Source organism: Plutella xylostella, chromosome 13, assembly GCF_932276165.1.
Source record: "Plutella xylostella chromosome 13, ilPluXylo3.1, whole genome shotgun sequence".
Classification (NCBI taxonomy): domain Eukaryota; kingdom Metazoa; phylum Arthropoda; class Insecta; order Lepidoptera; family Plutellidae; genus Plutella; species Plutella xylostella.
Window position 1 is genome coordinate 6,107,659 of NC_063993.1, and position 24,813 is coordinate 6,132,471.

The window sequence follows — 24,813 nt, forward strand, 5'->3', positions numbered from 1 at the left end:
ATTGATAATTATATGTATAGTAATAATAAAGGGGATGACTCAGAGGCCATGCTGAACATTTTTGGTTCTACGACTTATGGAAATTCGTGAAAAGAACTATACTTATAGTAAAAAAGTCACGGGACCAAAAATTATACTATTATGGAGAACCAATATTTATTTTCGGGTACTTTTAAAAGTCGTATTTAGTACTAAGCCGTGTTATTTTCTTCATTCGTTCATCGTTTTCAATCTCAACTGGTTCAAATTTCAACTGGGTTTCGGTCTCCACTCCACGCTTTTGCGAAATAAACAAAGCGATTATAGTTACATATTTTGTTCCCTTTTCATGTGGGTTCAGAACCCTATAAATCGTAGAGTCATGCGCATTTGCGATGAGATTTGTTATTCATACCTACTAACTTACCTAAAAAATTAATAAACTAAACAAAATTTTCAAACCGCTTCCACTAGCGAGCGGTAACTCTGCATGAAAAAAGAAACATACAAATCTGACAATTCAGATAAATTCAACACGCAAATAGTTATGCGTATTAAAAAAATATATATTAGTAATTATTTAGGTAGGTAGGTAATATATTATTAGGTATGTATATAATATATTTTTTCATCTGTAGGATTTGCTAATTAGACAGACATTGATCTTTATAGCGAAACGCTGTAAGAGTCATAACATAGTTTTGTCCGTGATCAAGATTCACCGCTAGCATACGCATTACTTATACTTGGGTTGACGGTCCTCTTGTTTAGTAAACAGAGTGCTCTCAGAGGCGCAGGATCTGACCGATCTGGCAACTATAATCTTAGTCGGAAGTACACGTTGTAAATAAAAACTTAGCTAAGTACTAAAAATAGTGATAATATAAAAATGAATTTTAAAATAACTCTTTGCTTGCTTCTGGCTGCGTTATGTCTAGTCTCTGCTGAAGATAAGAAAGAAGAAAAAAACGACGACAAAAAAGAAGAAAAGCAGGACCAAAATAAAGATGAAAAAAAGGACGAAAAAACAGAGGAAAAGAAAAACATCACTATACGTGAGTAACTCACATTTTAAATATTTTTTTCGGTAATTGTCTTTACACTAAATAAAAAGTAAACTTTTGAAATTCAGAAAAAAAAGATTTTGTAAAAAGTCACGATGCCTAATAAGTTTATACTTACTGGAAGCAAAAATAATTAAGTACCCCTATTTTTCAGAGTAATATAAGGGCCACTTGCACAAACATTTTAATCTAGATTTAGTGTCAAATCTCGATTTCAGAAACGTCAATCCATATAAAATTTGGCACTAAATCGAGATTTAACACTAAATTTAGATTTAATATGTTGGTGCAAGTGGCCCTAAGACATCATTATTGTCTAGTCACATAGTGTAAATTTTTCTCTACTACTCGTCACAATGAAAACAGTCGAGTAAAGTATTAAACATTATCATGACTGGCCAATGCTTGCATCACGGTGAAAAAGCCTAGCTCTTGTTTTTGTCACCGACACGATACGAAGAAGAAGTTTACCATAATTTTGTTGGGTATCTAGTTAGTTGATATAATAGAATTATCGCCGATATTTTCGGAAAAAAAAGTTATGAAACTATATTTGTTGGGTTTTTTCATCTAGATCACATGACTCGATCATTCACATTTTATCGCAAGATTTCATTAGGTCTCATATCTATTACATCGGATTAAGACTGATGAAAATGATAGGTTAATGTTATGTTTGCAAGAAAACCTAACTAACGTAACTGAAACTGAAAATATTTTTTATTTACCGCCAAGTAATACTTCGTTGGAAGCATAATTCAGTAGATATACCCGAGTCCGCGTTTTTCTATGGTTGGAAGTCTAGATTTTTTGTAGAGCCTGCAGCCGATCCAAAACAAATCATTATTGCCCAACATGTAAACATAAACTTGTGATGTTATCTAGCATTTGTCGTCGCTCACCTCGATCGAAAGAGCGTACTTAATCAAAAATTTCAGATTTTTCAGGACTCTACCCCTCGAGTGGGAAATGTTTTGAAAAATCTGAAAATGATAATCAGTATAGATTACTTATATAAATAATTATAATCGTTCTATCTAGTCTTTCGGGTCGCTGATTATTAATAGGATTCGTCACGGATTTACCTACTATCGTTATATGATCGGTCTATGTTTGGAAATGTAAGAATAATGTTTCAAGTATAAGCCTTACAGTATAGCATAAAGTTAGTTTCAGTAAGGTTATTAGTTTATGACACTATTCATCCCATCCCATACAGTTTTCATATTTAGATATAGCGTAGCGTACCTAGTGCATTTATACCTATAAGTAGCTCGTAATTACTACCGAATCCCTAAAGGATGATGAAGGTACTACTTAGACCAGTGTTTTTCAACCTGTGGGTCGCGACCCCCTGGGGGGTCGCGAAGCTTCTGTAGGGGGGTCGCCAAAGGGCGAAAAAACTGGGAACTTTAGTACAAAAACAATAAAAACAATTAGTACTCATACTTTAAAAATTTAAAAAAATCTTAAGTGCGAAGGCTGAGCTTGTTTTTTATTAATTAAATTATCTCATGGATCTGTTTTAGTACAATAGACCACATCCACACAGTAAGGCAGATTACACAGAATACCGAAGAGTATAATCAGCCTCTGTGTCTAGCCTTTGTGGACTATGAAAACGCCTTCAACTCCATCGAGACATGGGAAATTTTGGTAGCGTTGCAGAGATTTCAAATCGAATGGCGCTATATCGAGGAGTTGAGGAGTCTGTACGATGCCGCCGGACTTGGCATATGTATAAATGGCGAGTACATGACACACCTCTCTGCTTCGCGGACGACATCGTTATTATGGCAGAATCCCTGCAGGAACTCAGCTGGATGATGGAAGTGGCCTAAATGCTGCTTCCCAACGTGTAGGCTTCGGGGTATAAATTTGGACAAGACGAAAGTCATATAGGTACAATGCTCACATCGAACTGGAGCCGATGATCGTTGGTGAGGCAACAATCGAATTTGTGCAAGATATGTCTACCTCGGGGAGACAAAAGGCAAATTCGGCTAGGCAGAAGCAACTTCGACGAGGAGGTTGCAAGGTGCATCCAAATGGGTTGGGCTGTATTCGGAAAACTTCGTCAGCACAAATTCTCCTTGGCCATCCCTCAGAGCCTGAAGACTAAAGATTTCAACCAGTGCTTCCTGCCTGTGATGACATATGGTGCAGAGACGTGGGCACTGACGGTAGGACTAGTCCACCGATTTAAAGTCGCTCAGCGTGCTATGGAGAGAGCTATGCTTGGGGTTTCTGAAATGAGGTTTTCCGTCAGTCAGAGGATTAAGATTACTGGCATTGCTGTCAAAATATGCAAGCTGAAGTGGCAGTGGGCAGGTCATATCTGCCGAAGAACCGATAACCGTTGGGGTAGACGAGTTCTCGAGTGGAGACCACGAATAGGCAAACGTAGCGTGGGTAGGTCTTCCTGCCTGGTTCAAAGACGACGACCACAAGTATTTATTTTTTTGCCAGGTAGTTTGTCTTTTTACTTTCATTTCACCGTTGAAAACTTTTATTCAAGATATTGAAATGCTCAAAAAAGTCAGATAAAAAAAGCTAATTTCGAAAAAGAAATTCCGGGTCGCAATGGCATTAGTTGTACGTACCTATGTATATGGCCACACGTATTCTAAGTGTGTAATTCTAAAATAATGTGTTTTTAAATCCGATAAGTATGTACTACTTTGTAATCTTTGTATCCTAATCATGGAAACCATCAATACGTCGTATGGAATGAATATTGGGAATACTGTTACATACACATACATACATGATAAAAAACCGAAAGGGCCAAGGGGGTCGCGAAATATTTTTTTATACCAGGGGGGTCGCGTCATGAAAAAGGTTGAAAAACACTGACTTAGACAAATACTCCATTCGTGGTTTCTACAAACCTTTTTTTAGATAGGTACGTGTAGGATTTAGATACGTGTGTTGGATGAAATATTGAAAATACATTTTATTATGCTCACATCCGACATTCTCGTTAGATTTACTAATGTTCCTTGTTCTAGACTAAAGTAGCTACTTAGATCATGTAGGACTCTACCTACTAAAGTACCTACTTAATAAGTTATTCATGATCATATCCTATTACTTAAGTACTTATGGACTACATAACTATTGTCTGAATTGCGCCGATCCTACACGATCATGAAACTTTCCATAAAAATATAAGTACAGACATCAAGAGAAAAAGTGTTCTAAAAATACACGACAGGACAATTTTATCTAACTATCTTCTCATGATTTTTCCGTGACTTCCTAGGGCAGTGTTTTTCAACCTGTGGGTCGCGACCCCCTGGGGGGTCGCGAAGCTTCTGTAGGGGGGTCGCCAAAGGGCGAAAAAACTGGGAACTTTAGTACAAAAACAATAAAAACAATTAGTACTCATACTTTAAAAATTTAAAAAAATCTTAAGTGCGAAGGCTGAGCTTGTTTTTTATTAATTAAATTATCTCATGGATCTGTTTTAGTACAATAGACCACATCCACACAGTAAGGCAGATTACACAGAATACCGAAGAGTATAATCAGCCTCTGTGTCTAGCCTTTGTGGACTATGAAAACGCCTTCAACTCCATCGAGACATGGGAAATTTTGGTAGCGTTGCAGAGATTTCAAATCGAATGGCGCTATATCGAGGAGTTGAGGAGTCTGTACGATGCCGCCGGACTTGGCATATGTATAAATGGCGAGTACATGACACACCTCTCTGCTTCGCGGACGACATCGTTATTATGGCAGAATCCCTGCAGGAACTCAGCTGGATGATGGAAGTGGCCTAAATGCTGCTTCCCAACGTGTAGGCTTCGGGGTATAAATTTGGACAAGACGAAAGTCATATAGGTACAATGCTCACATCGAACTGGAGCCGATGATCGTTGGTGAGGCAACAATCGAATTTGTGCAAGATATGTCTACCTCGGGGAGACAAAAGGCAAATTCGGCTAGGCAGAAGCAACTTCGACGAGGAGGTTGCAAGGTGCATCCAAATGGGTTGGGCTGTATTCGGAAAACTTCGTCAGCACAAATTCTCCTTGGCCATCCCTCAGAGCCTGAAGACTAAAGATTTCAACCAGTGCTTCCTGCCTGTGATGACATATGGTGCAGAGACGTGGGCACTGACGGTAGGACTAGTCCACCGATTTAAAGTCGCTCAGCGTGCTATGGAGAGAGCTATGCTTGGGGTTTCTGAAATGAGGTTTTCCGTCAGTCAGAGGATTAAGATTACTGGCATTGCTGTCAAAATATGCAAGCTGAAGTGGCAGTGGGCAGGTCATATCTGCCGAAGAACCGATAACCGTTGGGGTAGACGAGTTCTCGAGTGGAGACCACGAATAGGCAAACGTAGCGTGGGTAGGTCTTCCTGCCTGGTTCAAAGACGACGACCACAAGTATTTATTTTTTTGCCAGGTAGTTTGTCTTTTTACTTTCATTTCACCGTTGAAAACTTTTATTCAAGATATTGAAATGCTCAAAAAAGTCAGATAAAAAAAGCTAATTTCGAAAAAGAAATTCCGGGTCGCAATGGCATTAGTTGTACGTACCTATGTATATGGCCACACGTATTCTAAGTGTGTAATTCTAAAATAATGTGTTTTTAAATCCGATAAGTATGTACTACTTTGTAATCTTTGTATCCTAATCATGGAAACCATCAATACGTCGTATGGAATGAATATTGGGAATACTGTTACATACACATACATACATGATAAAAAACCGAAAGGGCCAAGGGGGTCGCGAAATATTTTTTTATACCAGGGGGGTCGCGTCATGAAAAAGGTTGAAAAACACTGTCCTAGGGTATTATTTAATAATAATAAGGATAATTCCTTTCAATTTACAATTGATTGAGGTAGGTACAATTTAATGTTTTGATGCTGATGTTAAACTGTTTGGTACGATATCGAAAATAATAGTTTTTCATCATCATCACCAGCCCGTAATCGTCCACTGCATGAATGGCCTCTTGAGCAAGGCACCCCTGTCCTCGGACTATCTATAATTTTGCCAATAAAAATAACCTATGCTGTAAAATATGAATTACTCAGCCGATCATAAGTTGAATTTCGAACTAAGTTCGGTGCCCTCAGGTACCTCCAAAAAAAAACTTACGTCCGTTCTTTTACAGTCCTGTATTTTTCCAGCCGACTACATAACGCCTTGCGACGTCATGAAAGACTTCGACAGCTGCGTCAAGAAGCAGATCGAGATCAGCCTGCCACACTTCACCAAGGGAATCCCCGAGCTGGGAGTACCGTCCATAGACCCGGTAGACCTGGATAATATCAAGATTGACGGCAACGGCCTCAAGCTGCTCTTCACTGAGGCCAAAATGCTGGGCCTGAGTTCTGCTAAGCTGTCAGACTTTAAGTGAGTATAGGGGCCCTGCGCACTAGGCAGCCTGGCTGCGCTGCCAGGGTTGCAGCAGCCTGATAAGGCTGATAAGCATAATTATGATTTACTATCTATTATGAGAGCTTCGCTTCGCCTTAAAAAGTTTTCCCGTGGGAATACCGCGTTTAAAAGTAGCCTATGTATTGTGTTAATCCAGGGTCTTAGCTACCTCTTAGATACCAAATTACACTAGGCATCCACGAATTCCCATATTACATATATTTTAGTGGCTGCCGCAACCTGGCTGCTAGTGCGTGTGGGGTCTGAGAGTGCCATTCCACCAGACATAATAATATGCTATGCAGCTATGCTGCGAAGCGAATAATCATGTCTATAGTTGTTTACCAGATAATTTCTGAGGATTTAGGTAAACAAGTATAATGTAATGCTACGCTTTAAGATTTATTTCTTATAAAGTGGTCAATTTCAGGATCACTTTGATACACTTACCTACATTGTATCAAATTGTACTTACCTAACAACCTGCTATGGGTGCCTTCACTTTATAGGTACACCCTATCATTGCGTAACTCACCTGATCAGATGATGAGTTACCATCTCTGATAAACAAAGGTATACTATTTACGCCTAATTGTCATCAATTTTGTCAATAGTAGATGTAAGTAGATAGTTTCGTCTTCTGCCTTCCACCAACACAGCTGGAGTGCACACCCGTAGGTACTTCTAATAATTTGTTTTCCTTCAGGATGATTAATGCATTACAAATGGAGCGATTGAGCGATCATATTTCCTCGTCATCAATTACACAAGGCACGCGCGTTCTGCTAACGTCCTATAGCCCTTCATACACAAACAGACATCACTCACATTGTATGTTAATCGGTATCTGATTTATCTGGAGCCATTGTTAAAAGTTAACAGGTTAACTAGATAATGATGGGAGACGTTTATCTTGGTGACCACGCATACGCGGTCAAAGCAGCCGCTCTAGAAATGTATCTGTAGGTACTCATATAATTATTGCGTAAACATTGTAATTATATCTGAAGGTCTGCCCTTTGTAGTTTTACCACGTTTTACGAAATTACAATGGATGGTAGGTTCTAGGAAGTGCCTAGGCACTCTCTGTGGGGGCGGGCAGGAAAACGACATGTGTTAACAAAATGTCTACGCCTTTATTGTTCAAATAATATATATTATGTACTTATATATTTATTTATTTATTTTATTTAATAGCGAAACAAACAGCATTATTTTAAAATAAACTATCACTAAAGAACTTACAACTAAAATGCCAATTACATGTTTCGACTGTACACCAAAATATAAGAGCTTAAATATTTTAAATTACTAAGGTACCTACATTAAAGGCCAAAAATAATAATAATAGCACTTGGCTTAGGCTTATAAGTATCAATATTTATCTTCCCTTAATTTACAGCTGTAACTGAAAAACTCTCCGTTCTAATCCTCGACCGCTAGACTTTCGAGGCGGGTGCGTGTCCATAATTCATTACAAACGAGTCATTATCATTCATATCATTATGTACAGGTTGTTGCAAATGTGCTATACCACCGGTATACCAAAAGAATGTCTCAGCTTATAATTGATTTTATTTTTAGACTTTTGAAAATTCACGTAAAAAATATCACGACTTTTCAAAACATAAGTTTTCCAAAATTAGCCTCTGAAACCAAACCGCCTCTATCTGTTGCAGAATCAACCTCCTGGAGGAGAAGTTCTCGCTGTCGTTCCGCGTGAACATCACCGTGGCGGCTAAGTACGTGGTGGACGGCCAGATCCTCATCCTGCCCATCAAGGGGAAGGGGGACGCCGTCGTCAAAGCACGTGAGTGTTTTGTTTTTATAAAACTGTTTTGAATCGGTACCTAGTGTAAGTTTCACTTACATGTAGGTACTTAACTTGCTTCACATAAAAGAAGTCCTGTGAGCATCTACCTACTTCATACGTGGAACAAGGTAGATAGTTGGTAATTTGGGTAGTGCCCTCGCGAAATCGATCAAAACGGCGGCATTTTTACAGTCAGACGTGTTCAGAGTTTCATGAAGATAGGTACGGTACATAAACGGTAAGTATACCTGCTGCATGTTGACTCATAAGATTATATTCTGTGTAATTAGGTACTTACATTTTCATAACACTACCCATACTAATCTGTAAAAATAATTCAAAAGCCTACAAAAAAAAAAATTTAGAATATGATACTTAATTTGCTTATTTGATTTTGAAGATTTGTACGCTACGCGCGGAAACCGGAAAAACGTGGCATAAAATTTTATAGTCTTCGACATAATGTTGTTGTTAGGTAGGGTAAATCGTGGTATAACTGGCATGTGTCAGTAACTGGCACTTTGACAATAAAACTAAATATATTAAGCTTTTGGATATAGTAAGACCATCTTTGATGTGTTTACAGCAATCTCCAATTATTCATTGATATTATACTTTAATTTTACGCCGCTAGGTGGGTATTTTCCGGCGCTGGAAATTATCTCAGTCAAAGCGGCGAAGATCGCCAACAAAATGCACGTTCGTTAAGTTTTTCTTAAGGAGACACCAAAATTTGTATGGCCTGTTTTCGCGAAAATAAATAAGTTTTTGATAGTGTGACAATAACAAGGAAGTAGGGGAAGGTCTAAACAATATCATAATAGCCCGATTCACTGTGATTTTAGTTGCTTTTGAGTTATATTTGAGGGTGCTAGTTACTGAAATGTAATTTATATCTTCACTTAGTAACTGGCACCCCCCTGCCAGTTACTAATATTTTGGGTTTTGTGATTTTAAGCTATTTTATACCTTCTATCGACAGAAAATACGATTTAAAGTGCACTGTAAAAACCCCCAGTGTCTAGGCAGCTTTGTTTCAATAACTGGCACGGGGCTGCCAGTTACTAATCTGCATACATTTTTTTACGCACCAATAACTGGCACTTACTGGTGCGGTAAACATTTCTTTCATGTTTCTTTTCAGAAAAATGACTAAAATCAAGGCAATCTACAGTAGTCTGTAATTGCTGCTGGACCTCTCACCAGCAGTGGCACTGCACTCTGTTCTCGACCTTCCTCATCCAGCCACTACCGGTCAGCTTTATAAGGTTGTTGGTCCAGCTGGCCCGAAGGTATCCGCCGCTACCCTTGCCTGTTCGTGGTCTCCACTCTAAGCGCATTTGCCCCACTGGTCATCGGTTCTTCGGCAGCTATGGCCTGCCTAATGCCACTTGAGCATACAGAATTTAAGAGCTATATCGGTTACTCAAGTTCTCTTACGGATTACCTTATTTCTGATATGGTCCTTCAAAGAACCACCAATCTTTCCAATGCCCGCTGATTGATTTTGAATCGGTGGACCAGTCCAACCGTCAGTGTCCACGTCTATGATCCATACGTCATCACCAGTAAGACGCATTAACTGAAGACCTTTGCCTTCAGGCATTTATGTGAAAATTTGTCAAATCTTCCCTTATGCAGTCCAATCCAGTAATACATATTTTGTTTTATGCACCTTACAGCTTCGTTTTCGAAGTTCCTTCTGCCTAGTCGAATAGACTGTCCAAGGTAGACATAATATACTGTTGCTGCATTAAGGCCCCTATGCATGTTACAACGAGGGAATTCCAGAACTGCCCAGGTCTAAATGGAATCAAAGGATTTCTTATAGTCCTTGAAGAACTTGATAGAAACACGGTTCGTGATGACCTTATAAAACAGCTTCAAAACATGACTTATAAACAAAATTGGTTAAAGAGCTTCTGAAGCTGTTCAAGGATAGTAATAGCTTTCAGAAGAGCTGTACTAATTCTGTCTTTACCCAGAGCATGTGAAGCTGAAAGCCGTAAAAACCTTCAATTTCCGCAAGAAATTTCAGCTTAGAGGCATCTATACTACCGTCAGCAGTCTTCAACTTAGCCAGGTCACTTCTCCCAAGCTGCTGAATGAATACATCAAGGTCCACAAGCATTTGCTTTCTCCATTTCCGTTTCCAAATCCAAGGGTTTCTCGATTTATGGCATTCATATTGACCCACGATTCGTCGCATACTTGTACTGTCATTTTGTCGTAGAAGTCGACCATTAAAACGGTGATTTTGAGTCTTACCGGTACAGAACCTAGACAGGTAATTGTTCATTACCTAATATCAAATATATTATTGATTTTAGAGTACTTATTGACCTAATTGCATGATTTTTTAAAAGGTGCCAGTTACTGAAACATCATGTGACAGTTACTAATTTTTACTGCCAGTTACTAGGTTTTTTGGGGGTAGTGGATATAAACTTCATTAAAATCGAATATTAATCATATATCTTTACCATTTATGCCTATAATTGTTCGTCATCTTATTGCCAGTAATTCAAGCCTACCAGTGCTTAAATCAGGCCAATACTTTATTTTTAATATAATTTTTTGTGTTGCTAGTCGCTTAAACTGCCAGTTACTAGTACTTTTACCCTACCTAATATTTATTATAGCCATGTGAAGTGGTCACTGGCTACAGACAATGTCAGGGTCAAGATTCAAGCCATTATGCAAATCTGTGAAACTCGTATTTTTTATTAATCACGCGATTAACATTCACGAGACAAAACAATAAAAACATTATTAGGTGTTAATTGAATATTTATCAAGTTACCAGGTAGGTATATAATATACGTATGCATAGCATAAGGTGATAGGAAAAAAAACTTATATCTAACGTAGCGTAGGCTGGTAATTAAACAAGTTTTGATGACCTATAAAAAATGCAGGAAGCAGGTAATAATTTTGCTGAATATCAATGTCAATAAGAAAATGCACAACAGACGCGTATCTTCCTACGTATTGTAGGTTATACACGTGTCTTTAAACCATACTATTGTAGTTAATGAATAGTTACTGAACGAAGAGATACGAAAGGCAATTACGAACCTAACAACATTTCTGTGAAATCTACGTAAATCATCGCAAGTCACTCATCTTCGGGATGATTTTGCCAAAAATGGAATACGTACTATTGCAGTACTAGTACCTAAGTAGTTACCTACTTACAAAGTCAGTAAATTTGTTTGTGGTAGTAAATTACTGCGAATCACCACACTAATACCACATTATACTATTTGGTTTACTATTGCTTACTCATAACTGGGCGGGACCACAAAGAAGTACCTAACTACTTACCTCCAATTTGTTAATTTCTGCATAATCTGTGTCTCCCCACAGGTAACATCGAGGTGTTCATAAAGAGCAAAGTGAACGTGATGAACGAATCAGACGGACAACACCTCAAGCTGAACACTCCCAGCTACACGTACAAAATAGAGAAAACTACCTTCAAGTTTCAGAACCTGTTCAATGGCAACAAACAGCTTTGTAAGTCAATCTTTTTATTTCTATACTTACCTTATTTTGTTTTTGGGCTGGCAGATAGGAGAGACTGAATGTTCTTCTTTTTTGGCCGGCCTCAGATAAGAGATGAGCCAAGTGGCTAAAGATAGGTATATTTTTAAATGCCTTTAATTATTGACTACTAACCGGCTTCGAGTATTAAGCTGAACTTAAGCGCTGTAGGTACATTTCCATCAGGGATATGTACCTACCATAAATTAAACGGAACACCTAATTTAACTTTTTTTATTATTTCCAGTTTACGAACATAGAATACCTACTTAATATCTATTATATAGGCCTGTAGGCAGATGGATATTTTATTAATATAAACGAAGAAAGAAACCGGAATACTAATGATATTGTAATAATAATATAAAAACCTGCTGAACACCTTGAATCTAACTACCAACAAATAAACAATGATTTATTATCGTAAAGAGCAAAAAATAACTGGTTTCATAAATAAAATACTTACTACCGGAAGTGTGGGAACTTAAGATGAACCAGTTATCTATACTTAACTTTATATTTTATAACGACTATTTAATAAGCTGGTCAAACTATAATTTATCATAGAAGAACTAATTAAGCAACAAAGGTCGCCTTCTCAAGTTTAAATGCTGAAAAGGGAGTAAGTAACTATGCCAGTTATGTAACGTAGGTACCTATACCTACTTCTACGAGTAATAGAAAAGATCTCGTGTCTCGTGTATGTCATGCAATAGGTACAATTTTTCATCTTTATCCTATTTTAGATCTATTTATCTGGTATGTGATTGAAATGGATTGAAACATAATAATTAAGTATGACATGAACATTGAACTGTCTTTTTCCTTTTCAAACAAATATGAAAACAATGCTTCTTATGTGGGAAGAAATACTATATTTTATAAAAAAAATATGAACGATATTACACAAAGACACACGTGTAAGTTATTCCCACATTTTAAGTTATTGGTTTTATTTATAGATACTACATAGGTAATTAAAATGTATTTACCCTACCTTTGCGATTCAGTAAGTCACGATGATCGTATTCTCTATTCTATTCTATTCTATTCTATTCTCCCTGGCTCTCTCGAGTGGAAACTTTGTGCATATCCCCAAGGTCTAAACTGCCTACCTAAGCTTGGACGATTTCCCACTACGGCCGCCGTCAGCGCCGGGATTCGAACCCGCATTTCTGGCGTGAGAAGCGGGCGCTTACCCGACTGAGCTACCACCGCTCACATTTAAACTTACAAACGCTTCATTCAGTTTTACTTCAGGTTTTCTTTTATTTGACTGAGGCACTGTACGATAATCGTATAAAGTCAATCTTATTTCTAAATTCGTGTTGCAAAAATACAATTAATTTTACAGCTATCATTCTAGTGGACTTTCAGTGTTTTTCACTTTGCAACAATGAAACTCATAACACTGAAGTGTTATAGTACAAAATAGCAAAAAATGCATCACGCGACACTTTACTTCTTTATGCAAGCACGTTTAACAAACAATGCATTACCGCTGATCAAAAAAACATAACAATAGTATCTTAAGCGACGTATAGAGCTAATAGCTGAAGAGTAATTGTAATGCAAATCTGTAATTTTATATCAATCGAAGTTTTTACAATAAAATACATTGAAGATCATGTACCATAACAATAGGTGATTAACATTAATACGTATTTCACATCTCTGAATCAATCGTAGTTCGAACACAGTCAATAATAGTGATTAAAGAATGTTGGACTTGTTAAACTTGTAGGAATATAAGCTTCGTAGTTACATTATTCTGATAATTTATAACAGGTTTTCTCTTTATCATTGTTTACGTATTATTTCCCAACATCCACCACAGCCGCGGCCAATCTTGTGTGAACAAACCCAGTGTCGCGTTTCTTTTCACTCTCGTGCTTCGTGTTTAAAAAGTGTAATTATAAATTTGTCAGTTCGCCCTCAGAGCCAGTACACAAAACTACGAATCGGCGCCATGCGAGCTCGAGCCAATTGAGACGATTAAAAAATATATAGTATGCTCTGTTATCGTGTCTACGAGTATAGTGGTTACCGTGGCGTCACAATTCATTACTACACTTTTTACACAACAGCCCAATATTTCTTACACTGAGGAACAAAGGCACTAAATTATTATTTATTTCTAGCGGACGCGACACACCAGTTCGCCAACGAGAACTGGAAGCAGATAATGGACGACCTGGCCCCGCCGGCCGTCAAGCAGATAGTCCGGACCACGATCAGGAATATCAACAAATTCTTCGCCAAAGTCACCGTCCCACAAATAATGATAGGTTACGACGAACTTCGTCGCTCTAATAGCACTAATTAGTTCAAATAAAACTGTGATATTTAAAAGGTGTTTTTATTTTATTTTTATGATTTAGGTTTAGGTTTATGTTCGCCGAGTCAGAAACGGCCGATTTCGGTTAGTTATAACAAGATTTCGGTCAGAAATAAACTCCATGGCGATATTCTATGCTTACATATTCCTTCCAACTCATAATATGCATCAATTTCTTAATAACGTACCTACTTTCAAATAAACTACAATTATTTGATTATAAAATGTATGCTTTTCATTACACTGGACGTGTGGTAGGTATGCTCCTAAAGTCATTGTTGCACATATTACATCAAAATTATGTTATAAATGTTAATTTTGTTCACTATCACATAACAAAATTTTATCTTGTGTAACTAAGTAAATCTAATCTTAAACCTTAAATATAATCAATATATTTCTGTGTATACTATTTAAGCCTAAGACACCACAATTCTGTTATAATAAGTCATATATGGCTGCTAGTTCCTGGGGAGTGGAAGCCAGTGTCTATAGCACAGGTCTATTCCTATTATAGGCAATGGCTGTCACCTTTTATGTCACCTATAAATTGAAATAGCCAACTTGTAACGTATCTAATATATCTTACTAATTTAATTGTAACCCAAATATTGGCAAATAAAAAATTATAAAAAAAAAAAAAAAAAAAAAAAAAAAAAAAAATTACACTTAATTAATCGCGAGCAAGTTGCCCATTCCTGTTATCCGATCGGCCATTGGTCCAGGAGTCGGACACAGTCGATGATGAACTTGCACTAGTCCTGCCCGACTGCTGTAGTTCAGACATGATGACTATTCGACTGGAACTGGTATTCCTCCAAGGAGTAGGTAATCCTTGCCGTTTCCACGTGTATCCAGCTATAATGAAGACAAGTAGGGCTGCCCCGATTGACATTCCCGCTATGCCGGCGCGCGAAACTTTGCGACTGGAGTATGATGACCCTGGAAAGGTATAGGAGATAATTTTAGGGCCGTCGAATTGTATCAGAGCTTGAGCTGAATGAAATGAAAAAGAATGTATTTAACTTAATTAAATAAATCTCTTTTCTTTTCCCGTCTTAACTTATATTATAAATCATGAACGAGCAGTTTACGGCTCTACGTAGCTAGGCTGCCATTATCCAGGAAGAAAATCATTTTATAACATAAACATTTAGGTCAGACTATTGCCAATTTGTGCAACAATTCAACACTTACTTATTGTGATGATTCAAGCATAAAACTAATTATTTCATCGCAATACCTTAACCTTAAAATTAATCATAACATCAAAAATACTCACTAATGACTTCAATAGAGTCTCTCGACTCCACAGAGTCGTCAGCCACGACGGCCGCGCACGTCCAAACGCCCGCATCTTCGTCAGAAAACGACACGATGTTCAGCGAACAGTCTCCGTAGTCCAAGCTTCGTTTTGGGGTGAAGTAGTACTTGCCAAGAATAGCCCTGGAAGATAGGAATAATAGGGGTTTCAGTTAATACTCAGTTGGCATATATGAAGGATTGAGTTTACCATTTAGCCTACCGAGTGCTACGCGTTTCCTTAACCCTTTACTTCATACGAAGCCATAAATGGCTCTTGGAATTTAATATTTTATTCTACCCCAACCAAAAAATATATTTAAAAAATGATATCGCTATACTTTTAGTCACTTCTTTGTTTATATAAACATATTTTTTTTGTCCATGGTATGTGTCATCTGCGAATATAATCGCAACTTATCCCAGGTGCAGTGATTGCTTACTGTGAATGTGATTTTTCTGAAACTTTGAAATTCTGCAAAAAATATAAAAAGTACGTTGTTGGTAGTAAAAAAAATGTTTTCCTTTTGTGCATACCTTATATTTTCTGGAACTTGTCATTTAATTAATTATTATTAGTTTTATATATCTTATTTTCTGAATTATCTGAGAAAGCCATTTCTGGCTTCCTATGCGTTGAGGCTATATTATTTATGCCAGAAATGGCTTCCTATGCACTCGTACATACTAACTAGATTTTTAACCTATCTTTTCAGAATAAATACTTCGCTTATTTATACCCAAAAAAATACAATACCTGATGTTGAATCCTTACGTAATTTCACTAATGACTTATTTTACAAATTTAAAAATTTACTAATTAACTAAATTTACTTGTATTATTTAAATATATAAATATGTTCTGATTTAAAAATAATTTGTCACTGATAAATTGCTGATCCGAAAAAAGAGCTGTAATAAAGCAATTCAGGAATTGTGATAGTATTTATTTGCCTCCTGCAGTAGTCCAGCTACCATATCCCAGGATAGATGGCAAGGGAGACTCCTCAATGTTATCAAATGCTAGCAGAACAGACAATCTTACAGGTAGACACGAATCTCCTGGACCATCCCAAAAAAAAAGGTTAAACTGTACCTGTAGAGATGAGGACCTGCTTTAGCTGTGTTTGAATTTGATAGAAACAAACAGAATTAACCATTTTTCAATCCAATTATGAAAAGTTTATAGTTTTGGTAGGTCTAATCAGAAAATTAATTAAATGAAATATTTTCACAAAAAACTGATATCTGTCTATGTAGTGTATGGGAAGCCATAAATGGCATAGATATACCAAGTACAAGTGCATACGAAGCCATTTCTGGCTCCTAATTTTTTTTTCTAAAATAAAGTAGCTAAATTTTTTTTTTACTTAAAAATGTTGTTATTATCCCTTATTAAACGATATTCAAGTAAAAAATATTTTTTATCTCAATCCCTTCATAATTCATGCAGTAGAGGGTTAAGAAATTTACTTCTATCTGCGAGAACGTTATAACACTTTCACTAGATCAAATTTAATATACTTTGGATTCTTAGACCAACTATAGGTATATCCCTATGGAAGATTTCAAAAGGAATATTCCCTGAACTGTCAGAAATTGCGCACTCTGAATATCGTAATTTCGCATATAACAAGAGCCCATCAACTCACCTGTCAGCAGTAACACTCGCATCCACGTGCAATCCCACTCCAGTCGGACTCACAAACCGGCAGTAATCCAACGGCTTATTCCCATCAGCCGTACGGCAGTAAACCGTCGCCACATCTCCCACTGCCGCCTCTATCTTCTTGACATCTGCTGCTAGAGCCTCCGACAACCGGACTTGTAAAGTATTGGTGTGCTCCAAGCCCACTTCTTGGGAAGCACCCATGTGACAGGTCCACGTACCGGCGAATTCTTCTGTGGAATTGGCGAATGTGATGCCGCAGTCGCCCATAGTCAGTCCGTTCCCTGCATACCTGAAAGAGAAAAAGGTTGCCTTTAGCATCCTATAGCGCTGAATGTTACATACAAAACTACAAAACATTAGAAATAAACTAAAAGGCGGATATCTCGAAATGGGTGACCTCTAGGTAGGGAACCTAATATGAATAAGTTTGTAAATACCCCTACCCCCTCCTGGGATCAGGTGTACTTATCAGTTACCATGTAAATAACACTATTGCGATGCAGGAACGGAGCCATCAACGTATCAACTGTACTGTATAGCGTATATCATACTTCCGACTCACCATGGGTAGTCAGCGACTAAAACTATTCTGACTGGCTAATCCTTACACCGCGGGGACAAACCATAGACCTGAAACTATGGCCTCCAATTGCACTATATCTATGCCACTTACCAATACGCCTGTTCGCTTCCCTCTTGACTAGCCTCCAGTTTGGGAACCGGCGTGTACTGCTGGCCATCAGGCGCCTGGAACCAGCAGTAGCTGAGCGACACGTGTGAGCTGCAACTCAGGGTCACTGGCTTCTCTTTCTGTGCGAAGAATGACCTCGGCTCCTGAGGTTCGTCTGCTCTTCGGACTGGAATTGAGAGAAAAAACGTGTTACGAGAAGTTCGTATAGGTACCTATTTCGCCCTAATGAAAAACAGAACCCTTAGGGTGAATTCGTCCAAACATCACGTTACACGAGAATAACTATACCGGAATTAAAATTATACGCGAGTAAATATCTAGGATAAGTACATTTGCATTCTACCAAGTTATACCATGATTAAATTGAATGAACGAGGAACGAAACTGTAATGCAACTAAAATAAAAATAGCTGCGTTTCAAAGCATGCAATAGAAATGACATGCCAACTTAGTTTGAATGGATTATAAAAGTATGAAATTGTTTATGTTTTAATATTTTATTCGCTGTTGTTATTCTGAGACTTTGCCTTTTAACGTACCTTTGTTTATGTTTTGACAGATGTGTTTATATGTCATTATGACGGTTTTCTAATCAGCTGATGTGCTGCCGCCATTACAAAATTACTCTCGGATAAGCTCGTTACACGGTCAATTTTGGCGGTATAACATTTATTCTTGGGATAAGCTAGTTATCTTGGTTTCAGGTTTGGTAGAATGCAAAATCTGCTTACTCGCGAGTAACTGGTACTTTACTCGTGAGTAAAAAGTTACTCGACGTTGGCCGAATCCGCCCTTAGGGTGGATTCGTCCAAACATCACGTTACACGAGAATAACTATACCGGAATAAAACTTATACGCGAGTAAATATCTGGGATAACTAGATTTGCATTCTACCAAGTTATACCAGGATTAATTGAATGAACGAGGAACGAAACTGTAATGCAACTAAAATAAAAAATAGCTGCGTTTCAAAGCATGCAATAGAAATGACATGCCAACTTAGTTTGAATGGATTACAATAGTATAAAATTGTCTATGTTTTAATATTTTATTCGCTGTTGTTATTCTGAGAATTCGCCTTTTAACGTACTTTTGTTTATGTTTTGACAGATGTGTTTATATGTCAATTATGTCATTATGAAGGTTTTCTAATCAGCTGATGTGCTGCCGCCATTACAAAATTACTCACGGATAAGCTCGTTACACGGTAAATTTTGGCGGTATAACATTTTATTCTTGGGATAAGCTACTTATCTTGGTTTCAGGTTTGGTAGAATGCAAAATCTGCTTACTCGCGAGTAACTGGTACTTTACTCTCGAGTAAAAAGTTACTCGACGTTGGCCGAATCCGCCCTTAGTAATTTAACTTGAAGTCTATATTTACAGTAGGTAGTGGAGGCGTTTTTATTAAGAGTTTTATCGTAACTAAGATACCTTCGTAAATTCCTTGACTCTTTTGTAATGTTTGTAGTCGATGGCCCACAATCGATCGGACCAGTAGAAACGCAAATCTGCAAACGTTTGTGAGGAAGAATTTTAATCGTAGGTAGGTTTCTTTAATTAACTATGATAGATCTTTTTTTACAAGTATTTAAGAATTAGTGCCTATTGTTTTGACTCACAGCTACGAAATAAGGCCCGATTTCACCATTGTAAATAGAGGAATTATTCTCCGAATATCCTTATTCTTTAATGGTGAAATCGGGACTAAGACGGTTCAGGGAAGCACACAAGTATTAAAGTTTACTCACATTTCTACCACCGCTTTCATTTTACATCGTCTAGGAAAACTCAAACGGTATTTTATATTTCAGAACAAAATCTATCCTGGCCGCACTTTGTCATGGTGGTATTATCTGCATTTAAAATGGCTTAATTAAATTAACTAAATTAATAATTACACAAGTGTTTCAGAACGTCTAAACCCCAGATGTAGAAAAAAATAGGTAAGTAAGTGTAACAAATTACTTACTTATTTGTCGGTATTGTATTGCGTCAGTGGCGACTGGCGAGGCTAGTTGAAACCAAATGTCTACATAGTACACAATACTCTCTCAATCAATAAGTTGCATATTTTATTCTACATAATTAGGTAGGTATGTACCTACATGAATATGGATTACCTACTAGTTTTTGGTCGCCAATATTGCTCATCTTAAAATCATCTAATAATTTCAAACAAATAAGTTTAAAATTAAACCTTTATGGCTGAGTTTTATCAGTGACCGAGACCCGTTGGCCAAGTCGTATTATACCTGACAAAATGATATTATACTGAGTAACGTTAACCACAAATTATTAAATAAGTTAGTACTTAACTATGAAACCAACTCTGAAATAACGATAAAACAGCCTACGTCCGCATGCCGTGATATAATCTTGGAAACAAACTGACCATCACATTTCCGCATGCTGATAAAAAACCGTAAAAAATTGTGAAAAAAATATATAAATACTTATAAATACGTAAAACGTAAATGAGAATAAACAACTATACGTAATTACGTACTTAAAATCTCCATAAAATGTTCAAGAAACTTTTGTCAATCTACTGTATAATTTCATTGTAGGTACCTCTTAGGAGGTCAGAAAAAACAAAATGTGCATTTCTGAGGGCATTGTTCTCGGCATAAATTGTTGACTTTGAGCGGTCCATAATCCATAATAATATACGTGGATTAATTTATTGTAAGCATGAATTGACAAATTACCTAATGCGAAATATTAATGGTTTATCCCTGTATAATTCGCCATTGGGTAATTTCACTAATTAAGTAGGTATTAGATAAGTGTGATTATTGCTATCGCCAAATCGGCTAACATGATTGCTTATAAAATATGCAGACCAGACACCTTACAAACCTATGCAGATTGTAGAGATTAGTCAAATTATCAATTTACATTACTTATCAGTAGTTACTACCTCTACTGAAATAAAGTCCACATTGACATTACCGCGTATGTACGATGGCTAATGCCGCCTCTACAAATAGGCTAACGCGTTGGGCCAGCGACCTTACTAATGTAAAAAAATGCACAGTTAAATAATACATTTAAGGCTGTTTTAACAGTATGCGGATTCATCACGCACACGGGATTGCACGCCATTTTCCCGCGACTCGCGTGCATATTTCACGCATTATAATGAATAAGTACTTGTATAAGTACCTATGAACGCGTGCGGGGCCATCCCGCATGCGGGAATTGCGGGATCAAATCCGTATGCTATTAAAAACAGCCTAAATAAATAAACTTACATCTTTGTGGCGTCGGCACCGTAACTAGCGCTTGCATGGGCGTGCCGTTAACCACTTTATCTTTCTCCATCTCCTGGACCCCGACTGAACACTTCCAAGTGCCGTAGTGTTCCGTTGTGGGCCGCTCTATGGTTATACCGCACTCTTTCAGCAGAAATCCGCGACCGAAGTAGCTGCAATGTTTTCGGATTTGTGGATTTTGTTTATTAAGAAATTAGAGGTAGAATTACCATCATCAGAGTCGTGGTGGCGTAATTGATATGGTCACGGCTCTCATTCGTGAGGCCATTTCGAATCCTGCCATGTAGCAATGACTTCTTTAGAATAAGTCTAAGGAATTCAAGTAAAATTTTACCACATAAACCTACCGTAGGTTGATGGAAAACATCGTGAGAAAAACCTGCACATCTAGATTCTAGACATTTTCATTTATCTGCCTAATTAAGCTGAGAATGATTATAGCATTAAAAAACTAATCATCATCCCTGAACATCGACAAATCAAATAAAACTAGGAGTTCGATCTAACCGCACTAATAATAGTTTTGAACTGCTATACCTGTATTGTCCATCACTCAGTCCATCCAGTACATTGTACCCAGTATCTTCAGTATTGTGCTGAAACCGGCAGAAGGTAATGTTCCTTTGCGTGTGCTGCAAGTTGCAGTAGACGTGAAGTTTGTTTGTTTGCGTGTCATGGATATAGCCCACGTCCAATTTCTCAGGCACTGAAATGTAAGGAAAACTAAATATTTTAATATTACAAGTTATTAATTAATTATTGCTATTGGGAGAATCTGCCGCTGCATATACAAAAATAGCTCTATGAGTCTTAGATCCTCTTAAAGGGTCAATTTGTAATTGAGATACAGGATTTATTTAATAAGTATTACGCACACAGAAAGAAACACTATAAAAATAGCGGACGGGCTCATGCTATCTAGCTCTATCTAAATGATTTTTTCTATACTTCTTCCTACTCTCTTATTCATCGGCTGCCATTTTCATATAGTTCCATTATCCGCACACTTTATACATGCCTGTAATTAACCCTTGACCCGGTACATAACAGCATAATGTCATTAACAAAACAAACCTTTAACTTACCTTTAACAGCCACCTGCCTTTGCACTCTGAATTCAGCCACTCGACCAGGCAAACCCAGTAGTGCATTCCAAGTCCCTTGTATAGCCCTACTGGTCCTCTCCAAAGTAACTGAACAATTCCCAGAGACGAGTTGAGAAGATATCTCCGTGAAAGGCTGAGTGACAAAGCAATATGAACTGTCGTCGATGTTTGTAAGGTTTATCTTTGCGTTTTCTGCCCCGTCTTCTACCTCGATCGGCTGTGTAGAGTACGTGACATTAGGGTCTGGAATTAAAAATAGTTAGGTATTTAGAGTATACATAATATACCAATATTTAATCGTATGCAATACTATATCAAAATGTTAAAGCGGATTCTATAGATGTTCTGTAGGTTACGTTATGATTATACGTTATCAATGTTAATTATTTAATCTTAATATCATAATCGATTATAAATGATAGGCATCTATTACCTACATCTACATATTATGATACATTCTCCATCAACTTAGGTACAGCAGAAGGCCTAGCACGGGGCGCAAAACGCGTTCAGTCGTGACGAAAGTTTTCCGTCGCACTCGCTCTCGAAGCCGCGCCATGTAAGTGAGCGCGACGCTTGTCACGTCTTGGCGTGCGCTGTTGATCTTGCGCTCTGTGCTAGGCACCGTGACAAATAATGTATGCAGGTGATAGAAGAAACCAAAACTGTTTTCATTTACGTAAATTGCAAAACCCGTACTAGAGTATATGGCAGTTCGTAGGCGGACCAAGGTATAACTGGCAGCCTGTAAACTACTCACCCAAGACGTACACATCGCTGACTCCTACATACGTGAAGTTTCCTCTGACTGCCGTCATCCGCCAGCGCCCTTCGTCAGACTTCTGAATATTCCTCACCCGCACACCGCACTTCGTTTCACCCCATAACTCGAACCTAAAATTATAGTAAAGTACAGTCTGATGCAAAGAAACTGACACCTGACCCCAAGTGACAATGCAAACTCAGAGGGATCAGGGTTTTATTCATAGTGTTTTTTTTCCTCAGTGGTTTTATTTCCCCGGAATGTAAATTCATTGTGATACAAGGGCGGAAAGTTGTAGGCATACAGAGTGTTGCAAAAGAGATATAGTTAGAACAATCAAAAGGGGTGGTAACTGAGCTCGTTATTACAGGAACGTACCACCGTTTTTGAATGCGAAAATGGAACAGGGGACTTCACTAAGAAAGTAACCAGAAAATAATAATTACGATAGGTACACTTACCGGTTGCTCAGAGGGGTAGTAATATCAAATCGCTGACCTTTAGCCGTGGTAATAACACATCGCTCTTGGCTCGGCAAAGGCCGTGAAAGCTTCAGAAGTATATCGTGACCCTCTTCCACGTTTATTGTAGAAGGCCATCCCAGTCCGTATTGGGAGTCCAGAGGGTATACGAAATCTATGTTATGTAGCAGTTTTTGGCTAGCAACAGCATCGGCCAAGTAAACCAGACATACTGAAAAAGATTTAGCATCAAAAAATGGTTAGAAGTACAGTGAGCCAAAACGATGACATAAAGAAATAAAGTACCTATCCACTTTTGCTTACCTAATGCTAAGGTTTTCATATTGTCTTTATGATGGCAATAAATATTATACACTTTTTGAAAACTGATTTGGAATGGTCAGACTAAAACGGTTACGTTTTTTAAACAAATTATACAAGGTACCGCAGCCAATAACCAGTATTTTTCCCTCTGAGTTGGTGCAGCATAACTGCTAAACTGAATAAAAATGTCTATAGCTACATAACAATAACCGAGATTATTACAAAGTAACTTATCATTGAAATCAAGATTTTAAATCAGTTTTGTTATCATTAAATTTCTTTCTTGATTAATAAAGGTTAATGGACAAAGGACATGGAAATAACCTACTATCATAAGTATAGGTAAAAAAGAATGACATAGGTGGGTATTAAATTATATTCAGTTTATATATTTAGCTTAATCTATTCCAAAATTCATTACACTTTTATTTTATGAGCTAGGGTTTGATATTTTTAACTTTTCCATGTTTTTCTTTTTCACTGTAAGTATGGGAAGGACATCCTCGGGTTCTTTCATTTGACTGGTCGGCATCTGGAAATCAAGAAATCGGGTTTACTTCACCCAAATGTGATGAATGTGGAGTAGAAGATGATGTATACCATTTCCTAATGGAATGTGTCCGGAATGCAAGTCGGCGGCAGCAGTTAGTTTAATATTAATAGACTCGATGTTGGAGTCTTCCAAAGTATATTGGCTGAGCCATGTTCTGACCATCAGCCAGCATTGGCAGCCAAATTGCTATAGGTATTATTTTAAGTTTCATTCTTAGTTTTTAGTTCATTGTTTTGTGTATGTTAATTAGAGGGTATGATGGGACTGTCATCGTCACCTAGTGACAAAAGTTCCTATAAAATAGATTGAAAAAAAGGAAAAGCAATTGGGTTATTCCCTTTAGTTAGTTGACAGCAACATTGACAACATTAGTTAACTTGACAGCTGATTATTTTAGCCTGTACAACTAGTACGGGTTTTGCAATCTACGTACACTTTTTTCGTTAAAACTATCATGAAACTTTTGACAGATAATAATATTATTATCGTAAGAAACTTTTTCTTGATAGGTTCCGCTAGAGG

At 37.5% G+C, this 24,813-nt stretch overlaps 2 protein-coding genes across 2 annotated transcripts; one reads left to right on the top strand and one right to left on the bottom strand.

Annotated features, from left to right (window-relative positions):
• The first annotated feature begins 735 nt into the window (after positions 1–735).
• On the top strand, positions 736–14,154 carry LOC105391058 (circadian clock-controlled protein daywake). The gene is made up of 5 exons (XM_038111981.2): positions 736–1,034; positions 6,194–6,419; positions 8,123–8,253; positions 11,626–11,775; positions 13,944–14,154. The coding sequence occupies exons 1-5, from the start codon at positions 869–871 to the stop codon at positions 14,126–14,128; spliced, it is 858 nt and encodes a 285-aa protein (XP_037967909.2). The 5' UTR covers positions 736–868; the 3' UTR covers positions 14,129–14,154.
• On the bottom strand, positions 14,142–23,970 carry LOC105391057. Its single transcript, XM_048625090.1, has 11 exons — positions 23,739–23,970; positions 23,415–23,646; positions 22,951–23,084; positions 22,170–22,433; positions 21,622–21,790; positions 21,064–21,236; positions 17,788–17,971; positions 17,095–17,403; positions 15,423–15,586; positions 14,805–15,082; positions 14,142–14,482 (listed from the first exon to the last, which is right to left on the bottom strand). Exons 1-10 carry the CDS (start codon positions 23,755–23,757, stop codon positions 14,814–14,816), a joined length of 1,917 nt encoding a protein of 638 aa, XP_048481047.1. The 5' UTR covers positions 23,758–23,970; the 3' UTR covers positions 14,142–14,482; positions 14,805–14,813.
• Between the last annotated feature and the right edge of the window lie 843 nt (positions 23,971–24,813).

Coding starts and splice junctions, on each gene's coding strand:
- LOC105391058 (XM_038111981.2), top strand. CDS start 869: ATGAATTTTAAAATAACTCTTTGCTTGCTTCTGGCTGCGTTATGTCTA. Junction 1,035..6,193: donor AAAGAAAAACATCACTATAC/GTGAGTAACTCA, acceptor GTATTTTTCCAG/CCGACTACATAACGCCTTGC. Junction 8,254..11,625: donor GGACGCCGTCGTCAAAGCAC/GTGAGTGTTTTG, acceptor GTCTCCCCACAG/GTAACATCGAGGTGTTCATA.
- LOC105391057 (XM_048625090.1), bottom strand. Junction 21,791..22,169: donor AAGGCAGGTGGCTGTTAAAG/GTAAGTTAAAGG, acceptor CTTACATTTCAG/TGCCTGAGAAATTGGACGTG. Junction 15,083..15,422: donor AGACTCTATTGAAGTCATTA/GTGAGTATTTTT, acceptor ATACCTTTCCAG/GGTCATCATACTCCAGTCGC.